The sequence below is a fragment of the Metarhizium brunneum genome, chromosome 7, assembly GCF_013426205.1.
Source record: "Metarhizium brunneum chromosome 7, complete sequence".
NCBI lineage: Eukaryota > Fungi > Ascomycota > Sordariomycetes > Hypocreales > Clavicipitaceae > Metarhizium > Metarhizium brunneum.
The window spans coordinates 2,802,393-2,822,705 of NC_089428.1; the positions used below are offsets into that span (position 1 = coordinate 2,802,393).

The 20,313-nt window shown below is 50.1% G+C and overlaps 7 protein-coding genes across 7 annotated transcripts; 2 read left to right on the forward strand and 5 right to left on the reverse strand.

Annotated features, from left to right (window-relative positions):
* Positions 1-221: 221 nt before the first annotated feature.
* Positions 222-1,181, reverse strand: himG_1 (Dioxygenase himG; the record flags this gene model as incomplete). Its single annotated transcript, XM_014684212.1, has 2 exons — positions 222-395; positions 450-1,181. 2 exons carry the CDS (start codon positions 1,179-1,181, stop codon positions 222-224), a joined length of 906 nt encoding a protein of 301 aa, XP_014539698.1.
* Positions 1,182-3,905: 2,724 nt separating this feature from the next.
* On the forward strand, positions 3,906-5,585 carry G6M90_00g113960 (uncharacterized protein; the record flags this gene model as incomplete). The annotated part of the gene is made up of 1 exon (XM_014684213.1): positions 3,906-5,585. The coding sequence occupies one exon, from the start codon at positions 3,906-3,908 to the stop codon at positions 5,583-5,585; it is 1,680 nt and encodes a 559-aa protein (XP_014539699.1).
* Positions 5,586-7,810: 2,225 nt separating this feature from the next.
* Positions 7,811-8,008, forward strand: G6M90_00g113970 (uncharacterized protein; the record flags this gene model as incomplete). Its single annotated transcript, XM_066131907.1, has 1 exon — positions 7,811-8,008. The coding sequence occupies one exon, from the start codon at positions 7,811-7,813 to the stop codon at positions 8,006-8,008; it is 198 nt and encodes a 65-aa protein (XP_065987998.1).
* Positions 8,009-10,993: 2,985 nt separating this feature from the next.
* lcc2_2 (Laccase-2) lies at positions 10,994-12,737 on the reverse strand (the record flags this gene model as incomplete). The annotated part of the gene is made up of 3 exons (XM_014684214.1): positions 10,994-11,467; positions 11,555-12,432; positions 12,485-12,737. The coding sequence occupies 3 exons, from the start codon at positions 12,735-12,737 to the stop codon at positions 10,994-10,996; spliced, it is 1,605 nt and encodes a 534-aa protein (XP_014539700.1).
* A 1,455-nt stretch (positions 12,738-14,192) lies between these two features.
* Positions 14,193-18,443, reverse strand: gloL_4 (Highly reducing polyketide synthase gloL; the record flags this gene model as incomplete). Its single annotated transcript, XM_066131908.1, has 8 exons — positions 14,193-15,911; positions 15,991-16,065; positions 16,138-16,422; positions 16,542-16,664; positions 16,763-16,897; positions 16,959-17,533; positions 17,688-17,733; positions 17,808-18,443. The coding sequence occupies 8 exons, from the start codon at positions 18,441-18,443 to the stop codon at positions 14,193-14,195; spliced, it is 3,594 nt and encodes a 1,197-aa protein (XP_065987807.1).
* A 54-nt stretch (positions 18,444-18,497) lies between these two features.
* gloL_5 (Highly reducing polyketide synthase gloL) lies at positions 18,498-19,028 on the reverse strand (the record flags this gene model as incomplete). Its single annotated transcript, XM_014684216.1, has 1 exon — positions 18,498-19,028. One exon carries the CDS (start codon positions 19,026-19,028, stop codon positions 18,498-18,500), a length of 531 nt encoding a protein of 176 aa, XP_014539702.1.
* A 117-nt stretch (positions 19,029-19,145) lies between these two features.
* gloL_6 (Highly reducing polyketide synthase gloL) lies at positions 19,146-20,149 on the reverse strand (the record flags this gene model as incomplete). The annotated part of the gene is made up of 2 exons (XM_066131909.1): positions 19,146-19,547; positions 19,700-20,149. 2 exons carry the CDS (start codon positions 20,147-20,149, stop codon positions 19,146-19,148), a joined length of 852 nt encoding a protein of 283 aa, XP_065987851.1.
* Between the last annotated feature and the right edge of the window lie 164 nt (positions 20,150-20,313).

Consider the following 20,313-nt stretch of genomic DNA (forward strand, 5'->3'; position numbering starts at 1 on the left):
AGCGGCGTTAAATTTGAATTATAGCTTGTGGTTATACAGATAAAACATAGTAAAATATTTCCCTGTATATATTTAATAATTTATCAGGTACTCCTATCGTGTAATAAGTATTCAACCCTGTATTAAATAATAGACAGATCTTACGAGGTATTGTATTGTTTTGCTTGATATGATTTTATACGCGGTTAAATTTACGCGTTACATGTACTAGGTAGCAAGCTTCAGCGCATCCCATCACCTATAATTTCGGAACCATGGTGCAACAACTTGATAGGGTCTTCAAGGTTAACCCATCCAAGAAACGGCTTGCTAACGGAATACCCAATGAGCTTTTGGATGTCAGGCGAATACTGTTGTACTTGTCCGATAGTGTTTGCCAAGTACTGGTTCTCCTCCTGTAGCAGCGTTAGAGATTTGACTTATAACGTCTTGGGATCAGCTTGCCAAACCTGACGCAAAAAGCCCTTGGTCATAAAACAGCTATACACTAGCCTTTCTTCGTTCTTTGTTGTATTTGCACTCCCACCGTGGTAACATGACGCCAGCATTAGAAAAGCGTCTCCTGGCTCAAGCTCGGCATAGTAAGCAAGCTCTTCGCTCGGACATCTATCCTCACCCCACAGATGGGAGCCAGGTATAAACCTCGTTGCGCCGTTGGCTCTGGTTGTCTTCTTTCCTGCAACAAATAGCCCAACACTGGTATCTCGCCCAATTCGATAGTCGTTGTGATGCTTTAATTCCGGTAGGGAGTTGTGATGGATTGAATCATCCCGATGAAGCTCCTGACGGGCCGCCCCAGGACCTATGGAAAAAACGATTGTGTTGCTGAGTTGTGGCTCAGACACCGTCGTGTTAAGCTGGTAGCCCAGCCATGCTTTGTGCGTGGACGAAAGCAAGCGTGAACAAACGTCCCGATACAATTGATTTGCGGGGATATTTTGTGTAAAGGCTTGTGATTTACCAACCAGGCCCATGACGCGGCGCGTTTCAGGTGGAAAGAAGTCGACTCCGACCCACGGTCGATCTGCTTCAATATAAGGGCGAACGTCCCTCTCTATGGTATCAAGAATGCGCCGGTCGGAAATCATGTTGCGAATAATACATCCTCCATTTTGGACAAGGGACGCAACTATTTCATCTGCCTTTAAATTGACGTTGTATTCGAACACAGCAACGTCCATGATTTAGAGGGAGAACTAGGGCAACAAAATGCAAGACAAAGGGTAGAAGTGATGGAGACCAAAATTTAAAAATATGGAAACCTGCGGGAACAATCCAAAAGCGTAGCAAAATTGGGCTTCTTTCTAATAGGGACTACCTCAATATATATGCAAGGTGGTTGGTAATACAGCTCTACTTTACCTCCGATGGCGGTAACAATGAGTCAAGAGGGGCAGACCACCGGCTTTAAGAATGATTACTCTATACAGCCCGGAGCGGGACAATCCAGTCAACGGCACAAACCGGCATATGCCGTAGACCTTGGTACTATTTCCGATGTCGCATGCTGTAAGAAGGGCGCGCTATTATAGCTGCACGAATAGCAAAACCCGCTTGAAGCCGTTGCCGAGATTCTATTACTAGAAGAGGCAGTTAAGGTGAGATGGCACCAAGTGGGCCTACTCGTGCCGCATTTTATTGGCACTTGCACCAAGTCAAGGCTTATACAGGCATGACTTTTACTACTCCCGATTGACCCTACACTATCTGTTGGTCCAGTCTACATGAGATGTGTCACGGGCTGATGCCGATACAATTATTGCGTTTTAGACGTGTATTGGCTATCATCCTTCAGAGATATTGCGCTGCCTGATATTGTTAAAATAATATTAAGTCCCTTACCCGCAAGTGTAATCTCTATTCTCGCTACTACTTGCTTTGTAAAAAGTTTATTAGTAGCTTTATATTTAACTTGTATAAGTTGCCTGTAATGAGAACAGTCGATATATCGTGGCTCCTAAAAAGGACAAAGCTGCCGCAGTAAAGAGGGTGTATAGTGTAGGAGCCAAAGTCAAAATAACGGCAGACATGACTCCAACTATGTAGATCAACTGTTCATACAAGTCAGCTGTATATCGTGGTCTATTCGATGCTGTGTGTGTTGTTGACTTGACGAAACAGCCTATCGCATATATTGTGCCGGGTTTAGGCCATCTCCGGTCAAGGCGCCAGCGTCGAAATAAGGCATGATTGGCGATAAGCTACACGGTGATCTGGTTCCAAATACCCCGCTATTGCATCCCATTTACTCCAGTTGGAGTCTGGTTGCATTTTGGCTTGAATGAACCTCTGAACGAGCCAATAGAGTGAATCTGTTTTGTGGACGGTGTTGTCGATCAACACGTCGCTGGACCAATGATCTACTCACAAGCCCCTTTCCACCCATCTTATTGCCGCCTCCATCAACGATTGCAGAAGCTTCAACGAGGAGCACCTCGTAGCTTTCTTCAGACTGCATGAAGTTACTAGATAGTCTAACCGACGGCTGTCCCAGGGGAGAGGTTGTGAGCTCGGAGTGACCCGCGCCGTTCACAAAAGCCGGATCCGGTGAGGACTTTATTTTTCACATTGTGAACTCTTATTGAACAATGACCCGATATTTCGGACCATGACACAAAAATGATACGAAATCGCCTTTGCAGCGCCTTGTCTAATCTTAGCCATCATCAACCGTTAGACACCGGAAAGAATGCCGATACTACCAGCTGTAGGGTAACACCTACAACAAGACCCACGATTACTCCGATATATGGGTTGCCTCGGTTTAATTGTTTGACCGCATGCTGGACATGAGTCACGCCTGGAATATAACTATATCTCCTGGTGCGAATTGTAGTTACGCTCCCGCCCCCTGAGCTCCCATCCATCAACTTGACCATAGGAAGCTTTGGGGCAACCGAAAGCCTTCCCAAGAAATGACATCAGTTGAGTTCTGTTGTGCACGGTGATCCGCGGCTCCCGTCCCGATCGCCTGACATTACGAGGCAGACGAGTCAGATAGGGCTAGGAAATAAACAAGCCCCGGCAGATCGGCCCACTCAGGCCGGTACGTATTGGGTTTGTGTACCCGGCCGATATGAGTCGGTACATGTAGTTGATTCGCAGACATGCTGGATAGACAGGTGAAGGAGAACTGGGAGGCTCAAGGCGTTGCTCGAGGGTTAGGGTTGTGTGTTGAACTCGAGTTCCCCATCATTGCAGAGCCACGCCCAACATAGGCATCAATTTGTACAACCTGGATTTCTCGACGCGTGGCCGCCCCATTGGAAGGGCTGTTCGCATGAGCTAACTGAGAGCGTCGTAATTTGACACGCAGAACTATGAGGCGGTGTTGTTTGCCCATGTTGATCATGAGTGGCAACCCGTCAGCCCCGGATTCCCCCCACAACCGCGAGTCCGAGCCTAGATTTTGTAGTTGTTGCTTCAAGCGGTGATTTACTTCTGGGCTGATCCAAGGTGTTTAAATACAAGCGTGAGACCCTATGAGTTGATTCCATGGCAACATTGCTACCACAAAATCCTCTCTCTCTCGGCGTACTTGAACAACCAAATCGATTTCGGAGCTCTGGAAACCATGCTTCGGAGTCGCCTTGCAACCGCATGGGCATTGACTTGCTTGCTTCAAGTCGGTTCACCAACCCCTCAAAGAACGCGGGCACATTCTCGAGATGTTGCTCCAAGTTTTAACTGGACCAATGTGTGTACATTCCCTGAAATCCAGAACTCGGAGATGTGGGAGCGACTATTGTTTTACGAAACACACATCTCTAGATCCTCATCTGGTCATTCATCTTCCAGCGTCTTGCCGCCGGAAAACTAACTGGATTCCTTAGATCTCGCCTTCCACCGCGCTGTCATATGTTGATTGCTTCAATGGACTGCAGTGCGCTCGTTTGCAAGTGCCCATGGATTGGAACAGCACCACGGGCGAAGACACTGTCGCGGTTGCCATAGTCCGGGCTCCAGCACGGGTTCCTGTCACTGATCCGCGTTACGGCGGCCCGATTTTGTTCAACCCTGGCGGTCCGGGAGGACCGGGTGTTGGAGCCGTAATTGCTGCGGGTGCGGACATGCAGGCAGTTTTCGATGCGGCCTACCTTCACAATAGTCCGTCCTATGTATCTGACGAACCAAGTGCCAAGTATTTTGACATTATTGGCTTTGACCCTCGCGGAGTAGGGAACACAACACCATTTCTGACTTGCCACTCTGATCCTGCCGAACAAATCACTTGGTCACTGCAAGGAGACCACCTCGTCCTTGGCTCCCCAGAAACAAACATTGAATATTTGTGGCAGCGTTCCGTTGCTTTAGGGGAGAGCTGTCCACAAAGTGCCAAAATTGCCAACTTTATGACCACTGCCATTGTCGCGAGAGACATGATAGAAATAGTTGAGCGGCATGGAGAATGGAGAGAGAGACAAGCAGCAAATGAATCTACGGCAAGTCAGAGGCTTGCGTGGAAGAAAGGGGAAGAGCCCATTCAGTATTTTGGCATATCTTACGGCACTGTCCTGGGAGCAACTCTTGCCGCCATGCAACCACATCGCGTCAAGCGTTTTCTCCTAGACGGAGTCAAGGACGCAAATGCTTATTTCCGGGGCGAGTGGCAGCCCGATGTTGTCGATGCTGACGAGATTATGAATCGCTTTTTCGAGTACTGTACCGCAGCCGGAGCTACGAAATGTCCATTTGCGACTAATTCAACTACTGGTACGCAAAGGCGTCTTGACAAGCTGCTGGCAAATGTCAGCTCGGCTGGGCCACTCGCGGTCGCTGGCTCGGATGGCAATGGCCCATCGGTTATTACCTTGAGCGATATCAAGAAGCTGCTTCTGCAAAAACTTTACTTCCCCATAATTACATTCCCTGCTTTGGCGACTGCCTTGACACCACTATCATCAGGCAACGGATCCGCGTATGCTGCTGCCCTGCGGGCTGCGAAACCAATCTTCCCGCAGGGTCAGCATTCTCCCGGCTTTGCCATCAACCCGCACGATCCGGCCTCGAAGACTCACAGTTGGGCTATGGGATACCAGATAGCAACGGCCATTGCCGGCGGTGACGCTCAACGTCATCTCACGAAGGCAGAGTTTATGCAATATTATAACGCGGTGCGATCTCAGAGCAAGTACGGCGGTGATGTTTGGGCTACAATTTGGATTAGTATTTTCTCGTGGATGGCCAAGCCAAAGTTCAGATTCGGGGACACACACATGATCGCATCCAACGTTACCGCCCATCCTGTCTTATTTGCTAGCACTACTCTGGATCCCGTTACGCCGCTGGCGTCTGCAAAGCGCATGAGTGCAAACTTCAGAGGCAGTGACGTCCTTGTTGTTGACGGAGAAGGACATACCACTATTGCGAGTCCGAGTCTCTGCGCCGTAAAGGCGTACAGGGCCTATTTTCAATCCGGCCTACTGCCCAAGCGTAGTTCAGTGGCTTGTTTGCCGCAGCAAAGACCGTTTCTGGGTTCTGCAGGACCAAGGGTCGAAACAGTAGCGCTGAATGCTACAAACGAAGACAAGATGCTTGCGGCCGCGGCGCTGGCTTTGATGAACAAGATTGCAAAGGCTGTATAGAAGATGCGAGCACGGCCGAAGCATCAGTTGAAAACATGCAAAATGGCGTCGATGAATGACTTGAAACCATGCTTACAAGCAGCGGTGGTAGAATTCCCCCATAATTTCTCATTCCTGGAGCTGAAAGGGTCTAGGTGGTCTGCACCGGGCCAAATACCTGTTTGCCCAAACAGTCGCCTGGCACCAGTTGTTCTTGCTGCTCTCTAGTATAGTAAGCTTGACCACTGAGGCTTTGTATTACTTACTTAGAGTTATAGAGAACTATAGAGTTCAATTTTAAACAAGGTGTAGTCTAATACCATTGCAATACCCCTTCCTTTCACCTCAACTCCGTGCCATGAGTGAGTAATGTCATAGTTGCAGTGGACGCTGCACAGCTCTGGGGCAATAGAATTAATTGCTTAAAGAGAACGTGTAGATAATGACAGCTTCCAGAGCTCCAAAGACGTCTCAAATATATCATCCATTAGCCTCTTGTATGTAAACCTCCACTTCTTTCATCACCTTGGTGTCCCGATTGCATGTTGCGCTGTAAGCGGTCTCTCCAGTGTAAAAATTTGCTCCCTTGTCTGCCTTGTGTAAATAGTATTCTCTGGACTGGGACTCAGTATCTGAATCTGAAGCCCGTTCAGGATTACTTCGAAATATGGACTTATTGGATCAATTACGTCGGAAGCTACACATGGAGCGAGGGATTTGTGGCAGGTATGATGGCAGCAGGAGGTGTTATGGGGGGTCATGGCGTGAGCCGGATTGCTGATACGGGCATTGGAAGAGATGGGCTGGAAAGACTGGGATGTTCCGGAGGCAAATGGACCAAGACATTTGCAGAAATGGCTCGAGGAAGCGGACGAGATTCAGGCTTTACGTTGTCCTAGATTAATGTAACATTGTTCTGGAAGGTGGCCCAGGCATCCACGAAAGACAGGTAACTGCACCTACGCCGCCATAACTGCAGTAATAGACCAGAACCAGATTCTGGTTTTGACACGGAGAGGGTTTGATACAAGAGCTTTGATTCATCGGGAGAGCAAGTGCAAGCCGGAGTCTGAAGTCGAGAGCGAAGCTGATAGCCTGGACCCAGATATACTTGCTGGAATATACTGGGGCGCTTGGCAATATACATACTTATGACCTCAATGAGCACTCACAGAGACTACAGAGAATATCGCTCGTATAATTTAAACAACCTCGTTTCCTTGATTGTCGTGCGGGTACCATGATGAGTAGTCATACGCACGCCTTTACAGTTAAAACGCGATCAAAATGTAAGGGGCACGGGGCTTATCCAACTAGAAGCGTGCTGGAAAGCTACGAATTGATTGCATCGCGGAGAATGCCACCAAAATTATGTGCGGCATCATTATTTTATATGCAATATGCTGTTGAATTTTCATTCCTGGCCAACTTGCGGTGTTAGAGTGGCGGCTGGATCTGGACCGTCGACGTCTTCAAGTTACCACTGTTCCTAATTTGAAAGGGTCAACTGGTCCGGTCAACTGCAACGGGCGCGGGATACTTGCCGTGGTGCCGAGACTGACTATCCCTGCTAGACCCCTCTGCAATAGCGTCTTCATGCGACAATCATACGAAGTTTTCTCTTGCATTGGGAATGTAGAAGTATAACGTGCCATTTGCCAGAAGTATTACTTGGTGCATGGTAATAGCCCTACTATAGGGCATGCAGCGAGAAGCTACTTATGTATGCAACCTCATATGCGTGCCAGACCCCGTTGTCAACCTCGATGTAGTTGGCCAGCCGGTGCAGTTCGGTGGCACCCTGGGCGAACTCGATTTCAACATCGTCAACGTTCGCTAGCGAGCCCAGTGAGCTCCAGTTGCAACAGCACCCGGCCTGGATCGATCTAGACCCGTGCCTTGACTTCAGCCCCCAACCAGAGCCCTTTACTGGAACAGTTACTCTCCAATCTGGCTTTTCATCTTCAGTAGGCATGGTCCTTGAAACCACAGGCGAGATGGCTGCCTGCCTACCTAGGTTCCCCCAAAAGTATATACGCGTTACTAACTTCCTTTGGCACGGACAAGCTCGTCGAGCCAGTCGGCTATGAAAGGTTTGGGTCTGAAAAGCGGCAAGCAAGCAACAATGAGGCCTAGAGTAGCGAGGTCATGTCTCAACTCATAATTTGTCCCGCCCCTTGGCTAATACATGTTGCCAAAATTATGTAGATGCTCGGCCACCTGAGCTCAATTGGGTCGGCACGGCCATGGACGGAAACAACTCGGTCTTGTCTGTCGAGGAGCAATTTCCAACAGACACTTATGAAAATCCGACCGAGGTCGATTGGGAGCGGCCCATAGCAGACACTGGGACCGAGAGGCTGCCGCGTGTTGAGCTTATATATGGCGATCCCGACCATCCTCGACCCGAAGTTGGCCATGAGCCGAAGTCTAGCTCTCAGTAGAAATCACAGGCCACCGAGGAGGGACGCCGGAATAGACAGAACTGCACATTCGATTACTTCAAGAGACTGGCCAGCCACCTCAGCGATTTAAACACCATGGAACGACAACCGAACATGATATGCCTGGATGTTACACTCTCCCATGATGACATGGTCATAGGCTGCGCTCACAAGGTGTTTGGGTGCTACTCCTGCCGGCTGGATACCAAGGTGCTGCTGATGCTCATGAATGCGCTGCAGACAGTGCTAAACTGGGTACGGGTCGAATACACAAGTAGTCAGCAGGGAGACTCCGTGTAATCTGCCGGCAATCCTTTTTGGCAGCTGGAAAGTGCCCAACGAGGACGGCTATCACATGAAGCGTTTATGGACTCGGAGAATCCTTGCCACTTGTGAGTCTGTCATAAAAGTCCTGCGGTTTCGGCTGGACGAAATAGCGCTTGATACAAGCAGAGGGAACCTGACATACCAACTTCTGGATGTTGAGTCACTCCAGAATACGTTGCAACGGTTGGCTTCATCATTAAAACAGCTCATGGAGGTTATCAAGGAGCCGTCACATGAGCGCGACGTAAATGCCAGGACAGGATAATTGGTGTGGGGGAACAAGTGCATTGATTGTGAGAAAACGGCCCTGCTTTAGGGCTTCGATAGCCGCTTCGGCGAAGCTGTAACATGTAACCATATCTGATACAACCCCAAGACTAGGAGCCGTTGCTGATATATTGTAAAAAGCAACGACTTGCCACATATCGAGGCCCTGATACCTGACATTGTGCCCTCACTGCAGATTCAATGCGAGCATAATAGCCGAGAATTAGGATGGTTCAGGATAACAATTGCTTTGAGGTTCTCTTACCCTTAAAACAGGGGACTAACGGCTTTGGCCGGTGGTATAATCACCGACACAACTTTGCCGCCGATGCTACCTTAGATGTCAGGCATGTGTTCGCGTATGCCAGCTTTTTTTTTGTAGACCCATGTCTTGGTATAGTTCCATTCACTCAAGGCTCTCTGGAGGAACCTTTTTATCTCTTCTTTCTTTCTTTCTTTCATGTCTTCTCTTCCACTGCTGCAAACCCTGGACTTGTTCGACCCCTGACGTGAAGATGGGTGCATTCCCCCCTGAGCCAGCCAGCTTGGATTGGTCGACGGTGAACCTCGCAAACCTGCCCGAGACCAACGGGCACGTCGAGGTGCACTATTCAACATCGGCGCATACCTGGGTCAACCGCAGCTAGTCCAACATTGAAGGCCCATACATGAGTGTGCATGGGCTAGCTCCGGGCCTCAACTACGGACAGCAATGCTACGAGGGACTGAAGGCGTTCCGGACCAACAACAAGGCACATGCAATGCACGTATTCCGACCCCAGGCGCACGCTGCACGGCTCCGCAACTCGGCGGCCATGGTGCTCCTTCCAGAAGTCCCCGATGAGCGCTTTCCAGTCCCGAATGTGTCCGAATGGTTGCTGTGGCCAACGCCGAATTCGTGCCGCCTGCAGATAACGACATGGGCTTCCTATACCTGCGCCCCGTCCTTTTCGGCGCAGGGCCGCAGCTGCGACAGCGAGGCGCTGCGAATAAGGCGCGTCTGCGCATTTATCAGGGCACGGGATGGAGACTTGCTGGCAAGCGCCGGGATTTGTAGCCGTCTCATTACAAAAATCAAGATGATCATGACGATGAACGGTTGAGAGTATGCGAATCTACCTCATGCTCCCAAGACTTTGCCTCCAGAAGGCCATCTTTTCTTGCAGCTGCATCTGCTCTCGCGGCGTTTGTTGATGGATATGAAGCTAATGAGACCAGCCGGCATAGCTTATTTGCCGGGACCCAGGCTTCTGCTTCGATCCCGATGGTGTGATTGTAGCCCCGTCTTGTAATGTCTGGGCTTGTACACGCCGATAATGGTGGCTCAGGGACTCCAGTATCAGTGAAAACGAAGCTTTATTAGTTATGATGTGATGGGTGATGATTGTAACCTCTACGACATTCCGCAAAGCATCTTCCTCTTTTTTGTTGTTACCCCTGTCCCAAATAACAACCCTTAATAGCTGGTGTCTGGCCAGATCGAACGGCGTGTCGGCCAAAGCTTGCATTTTGTTATCATTCTATTCGTCGCCAACAAGATATCGCGCATCTGCGACGTTATCACTAGTTACACGGCAAGGACGGCCCTGCGAATCGATAGTATATCGAGACTGTGAGATAGGGTTATTTAGTTGTATAGCTGTAAAGGATTAAATAAGAGCCTTAATATTAAGTATGCCGTTAAGAACAAATTGGATAATGGTATTGAATGGTTGCTCGGTGTCTGATACGTCGTGGGAGTAAACTAGCTCCTCTTCCATGTATAATACGTGAGGCGAGTTGGATAATACATTATCTGGAAGAGTATGCAGTCCTGACGAGGATAGATATGCAGAAAATTACTCCGTTTCAAGATCTCGGGCTGTAGAGGAAGAGGGTGTGCTATACTGGTCGATAGCGAGAGCTGGCTCCTCAAGGATGGTTGTTCGTAAGAGAAACGCCATTGGTTGTTACACGGATGTTACGTTGCCATAAAGGCACAGGCCGTACCTTGAACATGACGATAGTTACACGAGGGCTCGAGACCTAACGGGGGCCTCAGGCACCTAAGACAGCCCTTTGACCGCCTCTTAATATAAATAAGGGTTATCTGCCCCTTAAGGCCTTGAGGAAAACTAAGGACCTTTAATATTAAAGCAAAGTATCAGCTGAATATCGAACATTGTTCTAAGTCCTATAATTATAGCCCTTGTCACAATTGGGATGTGACGCCCAATCGAGGAAGCCAACTCTCGAGCGGCTCTGATGGCAAGAACAGAATTTCCTCCTATTGTTAGAAAATCTTGGTCTTTCTGTATTGGAAAAGGGGGCTTCCAGGTGGATCGGTTCTTTCCAATAAAAATACATTTTTAGGTTTATAAAGTAGCTATAAAATATTCAACTAGCGACTTGTTAAACACCAGAATCGTCTTGAATTATATTATTACTTTGCTGGAACGATGACCAAGCGGCACAACCTGCATTGAGCTCGTCTTGATTGATAATAGCAGGTATTTCATTAGCACGCTCAATAATCTGAAGTGAAAATCCCATGTCGACGTGGTATCCGATATGACAATGCATGAGCCATACACCGGGATTATCTGTAACAAAACCAATAACAAGGTAGCCCGATCCGGGAAGGAGAGCAGTGTCTCGCCTCGGGGGGTTCTTGGTTTTTAGAGGCGAAATACCGGGCAAGTAGGGCCCAACACCTTGACCAAGCACAAAGAAGTCGTGCCCATGTAAATGGATAGGATGAGCTACAAACAAAGGGTTCTTGATAACCAAGTAAAACGTCTTGTTAGCCTCGGGCAGCTCGATAACCGAGTCGTTTTTCTGAAAAGTAGTTTCGTGGCGCAGTATCTTGCTCAGTGTTGGATCATGCTAATCGATCAGCATTGGGGCGTCCTTTAAGGTCCAGTACCAAATTCCATCTATTTTATCAAAGCTTGTAGTCTCAGAGACGCTCACATCTGGTTGCTGCACGTTTTCTGCAATGTACGGCACAGCATTCATAGTTTGGTCGCCGCATAGTTGAGAATACAAATAGGGTAAGGTGGATGGTTGCGTCCAGTTGTCGTCATAATGCACAATAGCCCGAATGTCATTAAACTTCCAGTTTGGATCGCCACATAACCCGAGAGGTATAGACCGCATCCAAAACTGCCGTGCCGTAGCAGCTTGATTGGCGGTGACCAAGATATCATATCGTTGACCCATGGTTATGTCTAGGATTTTGACAGTATAAGGCTTCACGGGAACAAGATCGTGAGCTATAATTGTCATATCATGGTTGTCTATCATGAACTTGAAATGTGAGATAATGGCAGCGTTGACTAACCGCAGGCGGTACGTCTTTTTCGCTTCGAAGCGGATGTTGAGGCGCTGGCCAGTATTACCATATGTGTTGGTGCCGTTAATCAAGCCCGTCCCTAGCGGCGGGGTGAGAAAGTCGGTCCTGTGAACAGTAGAACGCTGGTTTGCGGTGGCATGATCCCAGTCGTTCAGGAAGAGCGGGCCCAAGTCCTCGTCATAATTTGCTGTTGCAGGACCATTAATAACGATGCCGCCAAATACTCCTTCCCACGCTTGTAGCCCGAAATGTGAATGGTACCAAGTAGACCCATACTGCATCGCCCTCCAAGTGTAGGTTATAGTGTCGTTGACTGGTGTAGGACACTGTGTCATAGAAACTACTCCGTCGTTTTGGTTGTTAAATAGTTGACGTATACCGTGGAAGTGTATGCTTGTGCCATTCTTGGAGGTATGAAGAGAGTTCTTTACATGAACAATGACGGTGTCGCCCCAATCTGCGAAAAGAGTAGGCCCAGGGATAGTACCATTTGCAGCTAACAAGACGTCAGCGAAAAATCACAACTAGCTCAAGTCGAGGCGAAGTACCCATGGCTGGCCTCGACACTCCGTCCGGCGCAGCGATGATATCCACGATATCCAGCCAATACTCCCTGGTTACACCCGTATCCGGAACCTCACGAGTATAATCCGTCTTTATGGAGTGAGAGCACCATGCCGACCGATCTGCAGGGGTGTTGCCTGAGCATGGTGAGGACGATCGCCGGTCAAACCGGGAAGGTGCAAATGCAGTAGCGCCGAGAATGTAGGCGGTGACGATAGTTACTGCCTTTACCAACATGGCTAATATGCGATAATCTGTAGGGCCTGATGCGGGTGGAGCCGAAGTTGCAAAGTTGATGCCAGAAAATAATAGAGTTGAAACGTTTGACACCCAATAAGACGGCTTTGACTGATCTTCGAATCACAATAAAAAAGAATGCAGGATAATGAGAATGACACACAAAAAGATATTAAATAGAAATTAGAAAGGTCGAGACTATCGGGGTAGGTAGAGATATATACGAATTCTAGAGCAGAGCTCAAGCGTTCACGGCAAGAGTTGTTACGACATGTTGATATAAAAATGAACAACTTTTAGAGCTAGCTCTACCAGACGCTATTAAAAGCTAAGTGCGTCTGCAAGGTAGGAAAAAAACCTGTTTTATTATCTTTCAAGCCTATTTACCTGTTTAAACACACGACTATTAGGTTATTAACTCTATTTAATAACAAGAACCAGTCAGTACCTGAAACACCCCGCAGGTCCGTGCTGGATTGTTGGCTGCCGCAGCGGGGCTCACATGGCACCTGGGTGTTTCGGGGTCTAAGCGACTATCTAATCGGATCCAAATTAGTATTAAAGTTGGTTAGGCGGGTACTGGAAGACTCTAGGCGAGGTGTCTGTCAGCACTAGGCTCTGCGTGATAAAGAGGACCGAGCACTTGAGGAAAGTTGCAGTTGACATGTGGGGAAAAAACCGTTGGCGGCAAATGCGTGACTTGTTGCCGTCAATATATCAGGGTGTGGTTGTGATGGCAGAGTAACTAGGGAGATGTGGCAGGAATCCTCGCTGCGAGATAGCTATTAATAATAAATTAGGTGTCAACTGGTTAATATTATCGTGACTGTATTCACATTGAATCTCTGGCATAGCTGGGAACCCCCTAGCTCTTACAGGCTTAGAGTCTCCCTTTTATACCAGATATATCCAGAGGGCATAGCTAGGGCACAGGTCGAGCCTGGCCAGGAGCTCCGCGTGGGTCCCGCGTGGCCCCTGCGTTAGCCCCTTGATGTTCGTGATTAGTCTCTGATATTAGAAGGCGCCAAGACAGACTTGACGGATAGCTATAGAAGCTGGCCAGCACAGATAATGCCCTCGGGATACGCTATAGCATGTGTCTTGAGGAATAAAAGGAGCCTTGATAACTTTTCATGCATCTAGGGATACCCTGGGTAGCATTGCCAATACACAGCTCCCAATACAGGCTACTGTTACAAGCACATACTAGTTGCTACGCTAGGATCTGGCTATCCCCAAAAGCAATAAGTGAGAACATTTGAAGTCTTGTGGAAAAAGAGAGTCTGCCTACTTATTCGGGTTGGTAGCCTAGGGCTAACTACTAGCAAACTTATAGGTTAGGGAATCCTAGACACTTGAAGCAAACCCAAAAGAGCATAAAGGGGGAATGTAGGCACGTATTTGCAGGGGCGACATTACGGAAAGTGGGAAGCATAAATTCTCTGGCCAGTCTAATCATGAAGTTTTCCCCATACGCAATCTAATATCCTCGGCTAGGTGGAATAGTAATGGGCTCTGTACAATGGAAATGGTGCTTAATTCCACGCCGATCTGCTGGCGAATCCAGTTACGCACTTCCATGGCGACTAGTGAGTCAATTCCAAGATTCTCCAGCGGTCGGTCCAGCGGGATATCGTTCTCATCCTTGATGAGAAAATTGGCCAAGGCAGCAGTCAGCGCACAAGCTATAGTGGCGGTTCGGTCCGCGTTATTCGTCAAAGGCGCCAGAGTGGCTCGCAGAGAGTCGCGCAGAGGACATGTCTGTTTCCCACCAGTGTTGGATAAGACCTCCAGGTTGTGGTAAATGCTCATACGCGCGTCGCGCCGCCAAGGCACGCGGCTGAGCGGCGATGAGATGGGGACGGTGGTGTTCAGCCCCAAGAGCACTTGGCCGGGGCTCCGGTATGTCATACATGCATCGCCAGGCTGCGAGCCCAGCTGCCCGGTTGCCACTTGAGTCGGCTGAGATGCCCTCAGAGCCAAAACGAGTGCGTCGAGCAGGTTCTGCTCCCGTAGGATGCGCATGCCCATCCGGCCGAGGTTTTCGAGAAGGTCGTGGTTCTGCGACGCAAAGCCCACATCGCCCATGACGCCGAGATCGATGACGGAGGCCACGAGCCCTTGGCCATGGCGGAAATGCACAAAGGCATCCAGAAAAGTGTTGGCTGCTGCGTAGTTGGCCTGGCCCCACTGGCCGACAATTCCACTGCAAGACGACAAGAGGACGAAGAATTCCAACTCGTTGATGTCTGAGATGGCTTCATGCAAGTGCCACGTGCCGCGGACCCTGGGCTCGACTGCTGTGTTCCAGTCGGCGAAGGACATGTCGGCAAACGCCACGTCCCTCAGGACCATGGCCAGGTTGATTACGCCTGCGAGGGCTCTAGAAGCAGTCACCTCGTTATCCACAGCTCTTTGGACGTCGGCCTTGTTGCTGACACTGCCTTTAACCAGCAACACTTGACAGCCCTGCGAGTGCAACTCTTTGACGAAGCCATCAGTTTGGGGCCCCTTTTGACAAGATCTCGAGAGGAATACGAGGGATCGCGCGCCCTTCTCTACCATCCAGGTGGCGAGCGCTCGCCCAAGTCCACCAAGACCTCCTACCAGCAGATAGGTGCGGTCCGACCGAAACTGGAATGATGGCGTTGGCATCGTCGGCCGATCCAGCTCCCGAGCATCACGGGGCATCCTGACGACCATCTTGCCAATGTGCCTAGCCGTCTGCATCATCCGCAAGGCGTCCTGGACCTGGACTGCCTCGAAAGTGTTGGAGACGGTCGGACCTCGGATACGTCCCTCACGTATCCATCCTACACAGCGCTCCAAGAGAGCGGCGGCCTTGTGTGGACGTGCCTGCAAGACCAGGCGTAGCTCAAGACCGGTAAAGGTGCGGTTGGCCTCGAAAGGTGCCATGGCCAGCATAGCTCGCCGTTGGAAGTCTCGCTTGCCGATTTCCACCATGATGCCGAACTCAGCAACGCACTGCCACGACGCTTGAAGCAGGTCTCCAGACAGCGAATTAAGTACGACGTCTACTCCCCTGCCATCTGTGGCACGCAAGACATTAGGAAGGAAGGATGAGTCCCGCGAGTTGAATATGTGCGAGGGTGGAATCCCATAGTTTGCTGCGAGATGGTTGCGCTTCACATCGCTCCCCACGGTGCAGTATATCTGTGCCGGTGTCAGTACGCACCAGATATAATGTATTGTCTACGTCTAGTCATGTCCTTGTGTACCCATTGCGACTCACCTGAGCACCAAGCATCTTCGCAATCTGTATCGCCGCGAGGCCGACTCCCCCACAGGCTGCATGAATGAGGACAGACTGCGGCACAGCATCTTGTAAGTATCCAGAGTCAACCAATACCTAGGTTCAAATCATGGGCTTATTACACACCTGGCCACATTTCAAATCGGCCTTGTCCACCAGCGCCATGAGAGCTGTGGTGTAGACGCACGGCAATGCTGCGCCTTGCTCGAAAGACATCGAGTCGTCCATTTTAACGCACAACGCCGCATTCACTGTGTGGATTGTCTTGAAGCACCCGCTTCCGAGATACATGACATCACCGCCGACGGAGAAGCGAAAGACCCCAGGCCCTACAGCTCGGACAACGCCGCTTCCCTCGAATCCCATCTCGCTGGGGCTGTTTCCAATGATACCCAAGGCAATAAGAAAGTCCTAGCACCGTCCGAGTCAGAACTTTGATGCGGCTTGTGACTGAGATTGGGATTCGTGTCTGGAAAAGCTAAATTCGCAAATGCTCGTTGGACAAGAGCCCGGGAATCGACAATACATACCCGGAAGTTTAGTCCGACAGCCCGAGTCTCAACAACAATGTCACCCTCGGCGGGGAACGGCTGCTTCCACCTTTGCTCCAAGTCATCGTATGTAGCAGGCCCAGCATCTTCATGGTGATGTGCCTGTCAGTCGTCAAATCGTAAGTTTCGCAGTCATCCCCCCACTGAGTCGATTAAAATGCCTCGGAAATCGTTTGCCGGTGCAGTCGTGGGACAAGAACCTCCCCCTTGATGATGGCATACTCGTAGTCGGGGTCAATGGATTCACGATTGTTCAGCTGCTCTGACCCGGCGTGCTGTAGGATCCTGCCTACGGCGCTAGCTGCGGCCACGGCCCGATGTCGTTGTCTCGTCCACTTCGATTGTAAAGAATGGGAGGGATCGCTCGTTCCGTACAGTCCTGGCGAGACCAAGTACCATAGCTGCCCGTGGATCTTTTACGTCGCCCACCTGCGAAGCGGGTGTCACCCCGAGAATCTTGGCCTTGTGCGAGGACAAATACTCCTTGATAGTGTCGAAAGTCTCCTCCGTCATTTCGTGGAGTACAGGTACCTCGAGGTCTAATAGTGAAATAATATCGTTGTGAGCGGGTAACTCTTGTCTGAAATGACAGATATTGACAGCTACATCGAGAGACTCTAGGCATTGATGCATCTCAGAAACGTATAGACTATTAGGAGAGTAGCACAGTACGCTGACTGCCAATAGACTAGCGTGTCGACTCTCACGGCTGACTAAAATGCCAGTGTTGACATGATATGGCGCTGAATCATCAAGGACGATAACTTCAGGCTTCGAAAAGCCGGCATGAAGCAACTCCTTGGTCCACCTTTCCGGCGAAACGTACGGCTGATCCACGCGGTTGTCTTGGGCCCCGAGCCACCAGCCATGGAGGAATCCCTGAACAAGATTGAGATTACCATTCATGTTCTGTAAGTGCAACAGACGAATATGTAGTATGCTCACCATGACATAATTAAAGACCATTACATCTGAAGTGAGTAAGGAGGTATCAGCATTCCGTGCTGTGTTGCCGCCAGTTGTCGGTGGTCCTTGGTATTAAGGGGGATGTTGTCGCAACAGGGTACACTCACCAGGACAGAGTTCTTCTAAGAATAGCCGCCCCCCCCGGCCTGAGAAGGTTACGCATGTTTTCGAGAGTCTCATTCAAGTATGTGGTGGCATGGATAACCTAATGAAGTTACAAAGTCAGCAGGGTTGCAAACATGGGCATCTGGCGAGGGGGTGAAAATAATATGAGCCTACGTTCGCGGCGATAATCAAATCGTAGCTGCCCGGCTGGAAGCCTTGCTGAGCTGGGTCTGCTGCAACATCCAACACGGCATACTCAATTTTCTCATGGCTAGCAAATCTTTGCTTAGCAGCAGGTATAAACCCGGCTGATACGTCGATGTACGTGTAGACACGATAGAGGCATTCTCCGTACGAAGACGTAAGTGCACGCAGAACACGAGCTGTTGTTCCTCCTGTGCCGGCGCCGACCTCGAGGATACGCATGTGCGGGTTTGTGTTGGCACAGAGCTTGAGAAGATCTGCCGAGTCCATTGAGATTGCGTCGTAGAATTCGGCGAGCACGTTGTCCTCCATGAGAATGTGCAAAGGGTGTGTCTCGCCGCTGAAAATGGCTGGTGCTACCGAGAAGAGCTTATCAACTGCCTTTGCCAAGATAGCATATGGCGATGAAGAGAGTATGGCCATGATTTCTTTGATACGCTCAAGTCTTTGTTCTGCGCTCTTCTCCTCCAAGCGCTTGTTTTTGTCTACAAACTTGTTAGTCCCCTGCTTATAGTTCTCAATCTGCTGTTGCATCCAAACCGAGAATTTGACGAGATTCTCCGCAGTCTTTCCGTTGGTCTCGATGCCCTTATCGTGGTCGAGCATGCATAGGAGAGTGAGTTCCTCCAGCAGTGGCCATTCCATTACGCGCGGTGCCGGTCAACGGAAACGGCTCCCCAGATCTGCGAAGTCGCTGTGAGGCATCCACTCGAGCTGCGTGATTAGAGGCATCTCTTCCTCGTCTGCATCCCTATCACTTCTGCTGGTAAGGGCGCTTGTCTTGAGGCCTTTCAGGCTGATGCACGTAGTGGTCAGGCGTTCGTCACCCTCGGCACTCTGAGCCACAAGGTTACCCGTGAAGGAGCCTCGCTCCAGTGCATTATCAACATGGGCCACGACGCTCAGGGTCTGGCTCATTGGACAAGGACACACGACCATTTCCTCAATGAAGGTCGGTACTGAAACCTGGCTTATGTTTCGGCGTATGCCCCGACATGATGCCACGGTGAAGAGCTGGAAGCACTGGTCGATGACAGACGGGTGCAGCACGTACCTGGAACATTTTGAATCGCTGGGTAGAATGCTCGTATCCACGGTGGCTTTGGCTTTGGTCGCTGTTGTCGCTGCTGTGATGCCTTGCATGCCCTCGAAGAGCCCAGTGTAATTGAATCCGATGCGTCGCAGACCCATGTACCAGGCCTTGTCATCTACAATTCATGGGAACGAAGCGTTTTGAGGGCCCACTTGACAAGGAGGTGTAAAAGATTTGTCTTTGAAGACTCTTGTCTCGCCGAAGGAGTTCCTCATTCACCTCGTTCCATCAAAGGAACTGATTGCAAACTGATACCATGTGGTGGTCTCAGACGCGTCAATCATGATAGGCTTCAGACTGGTGATGAGCTCTACGGTACTGTTCATCTTGAGTATCCTCGCCGAGGCGATGTGTAAGTTTTTGATGCTGAAAGTGGTTTCATGGCTCTCATGTACTACCTCGTGAAGTTGCAGAAGAGCCTCTCCGACCATGGCGATGTACCCGGCGGCAGGAAGCACAATCTGTCCATTGACCTCGTGTCCGGCCAACCAGGGTACATCTTCAAGGGCGAGGGAATTCCTCCAAACAGGTTCGTTGGCTGCCGTCTCGACGATCCTATTCCCGAGAAGCTCATGCGGAGGATGTTTTCGAAACCTCCACTCGCGGGAGACTCTTGACTCAGCTCAGTGAGCCGTGCTTTGCTTCCCACTATACGGGGGCAAATCTCTGACGAAGTCGCCGGGTGGGCAGAGAAGCGAGTAATCCAGTGAGATGCCTTGTTGGTAGAGCTTACCGGCGAGATGCATCAGGCTTTCCTGGCAACGCTTACCCCTGAGGTGAGTGCCCATGTGACAGACGAATGTTGTGCCACCAAGGGATCACGACTGCAGACATATGGCATAATTTGCTCTTCATAAGACTGTCCGTACTGAAGCATGTGATGAGAGTGATATGTATTGTCCACCCGTAGCAACCGGGCCAACACTCCGGGTTGCTCAGCCTTGAGTCTCTGGACGACCTCGTTGACGGCGTCTGTATCACCGGATATAGTGGTGCTCGATTGGCTTTTATGACATGCCATGGCCACTCCAGGCACTAGATACGACGATACATCGCGCTGGCCGAGTCCTGTGGCAGCCACGGAACCTTTCTGGTCCGTCGATACATTGCTGGAACCGCGGAATGTTGCAGTAGCCATGGCAGCCTCTGCCGAGATGGCGCCGCTGGCGTACGCGGCAGCTATCTCACCAGATGAATGCCCCAAGGCGACGTCTGGCATTACTCCCCACGAGCGAAGCACGTCGACCAAGGCTATCTGTAGAGCCACGCAGACGGGGTGGCCAAGCTCGGCACAGTGGACTTGGCTGTCATCTGCCACCTTGCGCAACTCATGCTAAATCTTCCATGGTGGCGGTGTAGGAAGCGTCAGTAAAAACCCGTCCA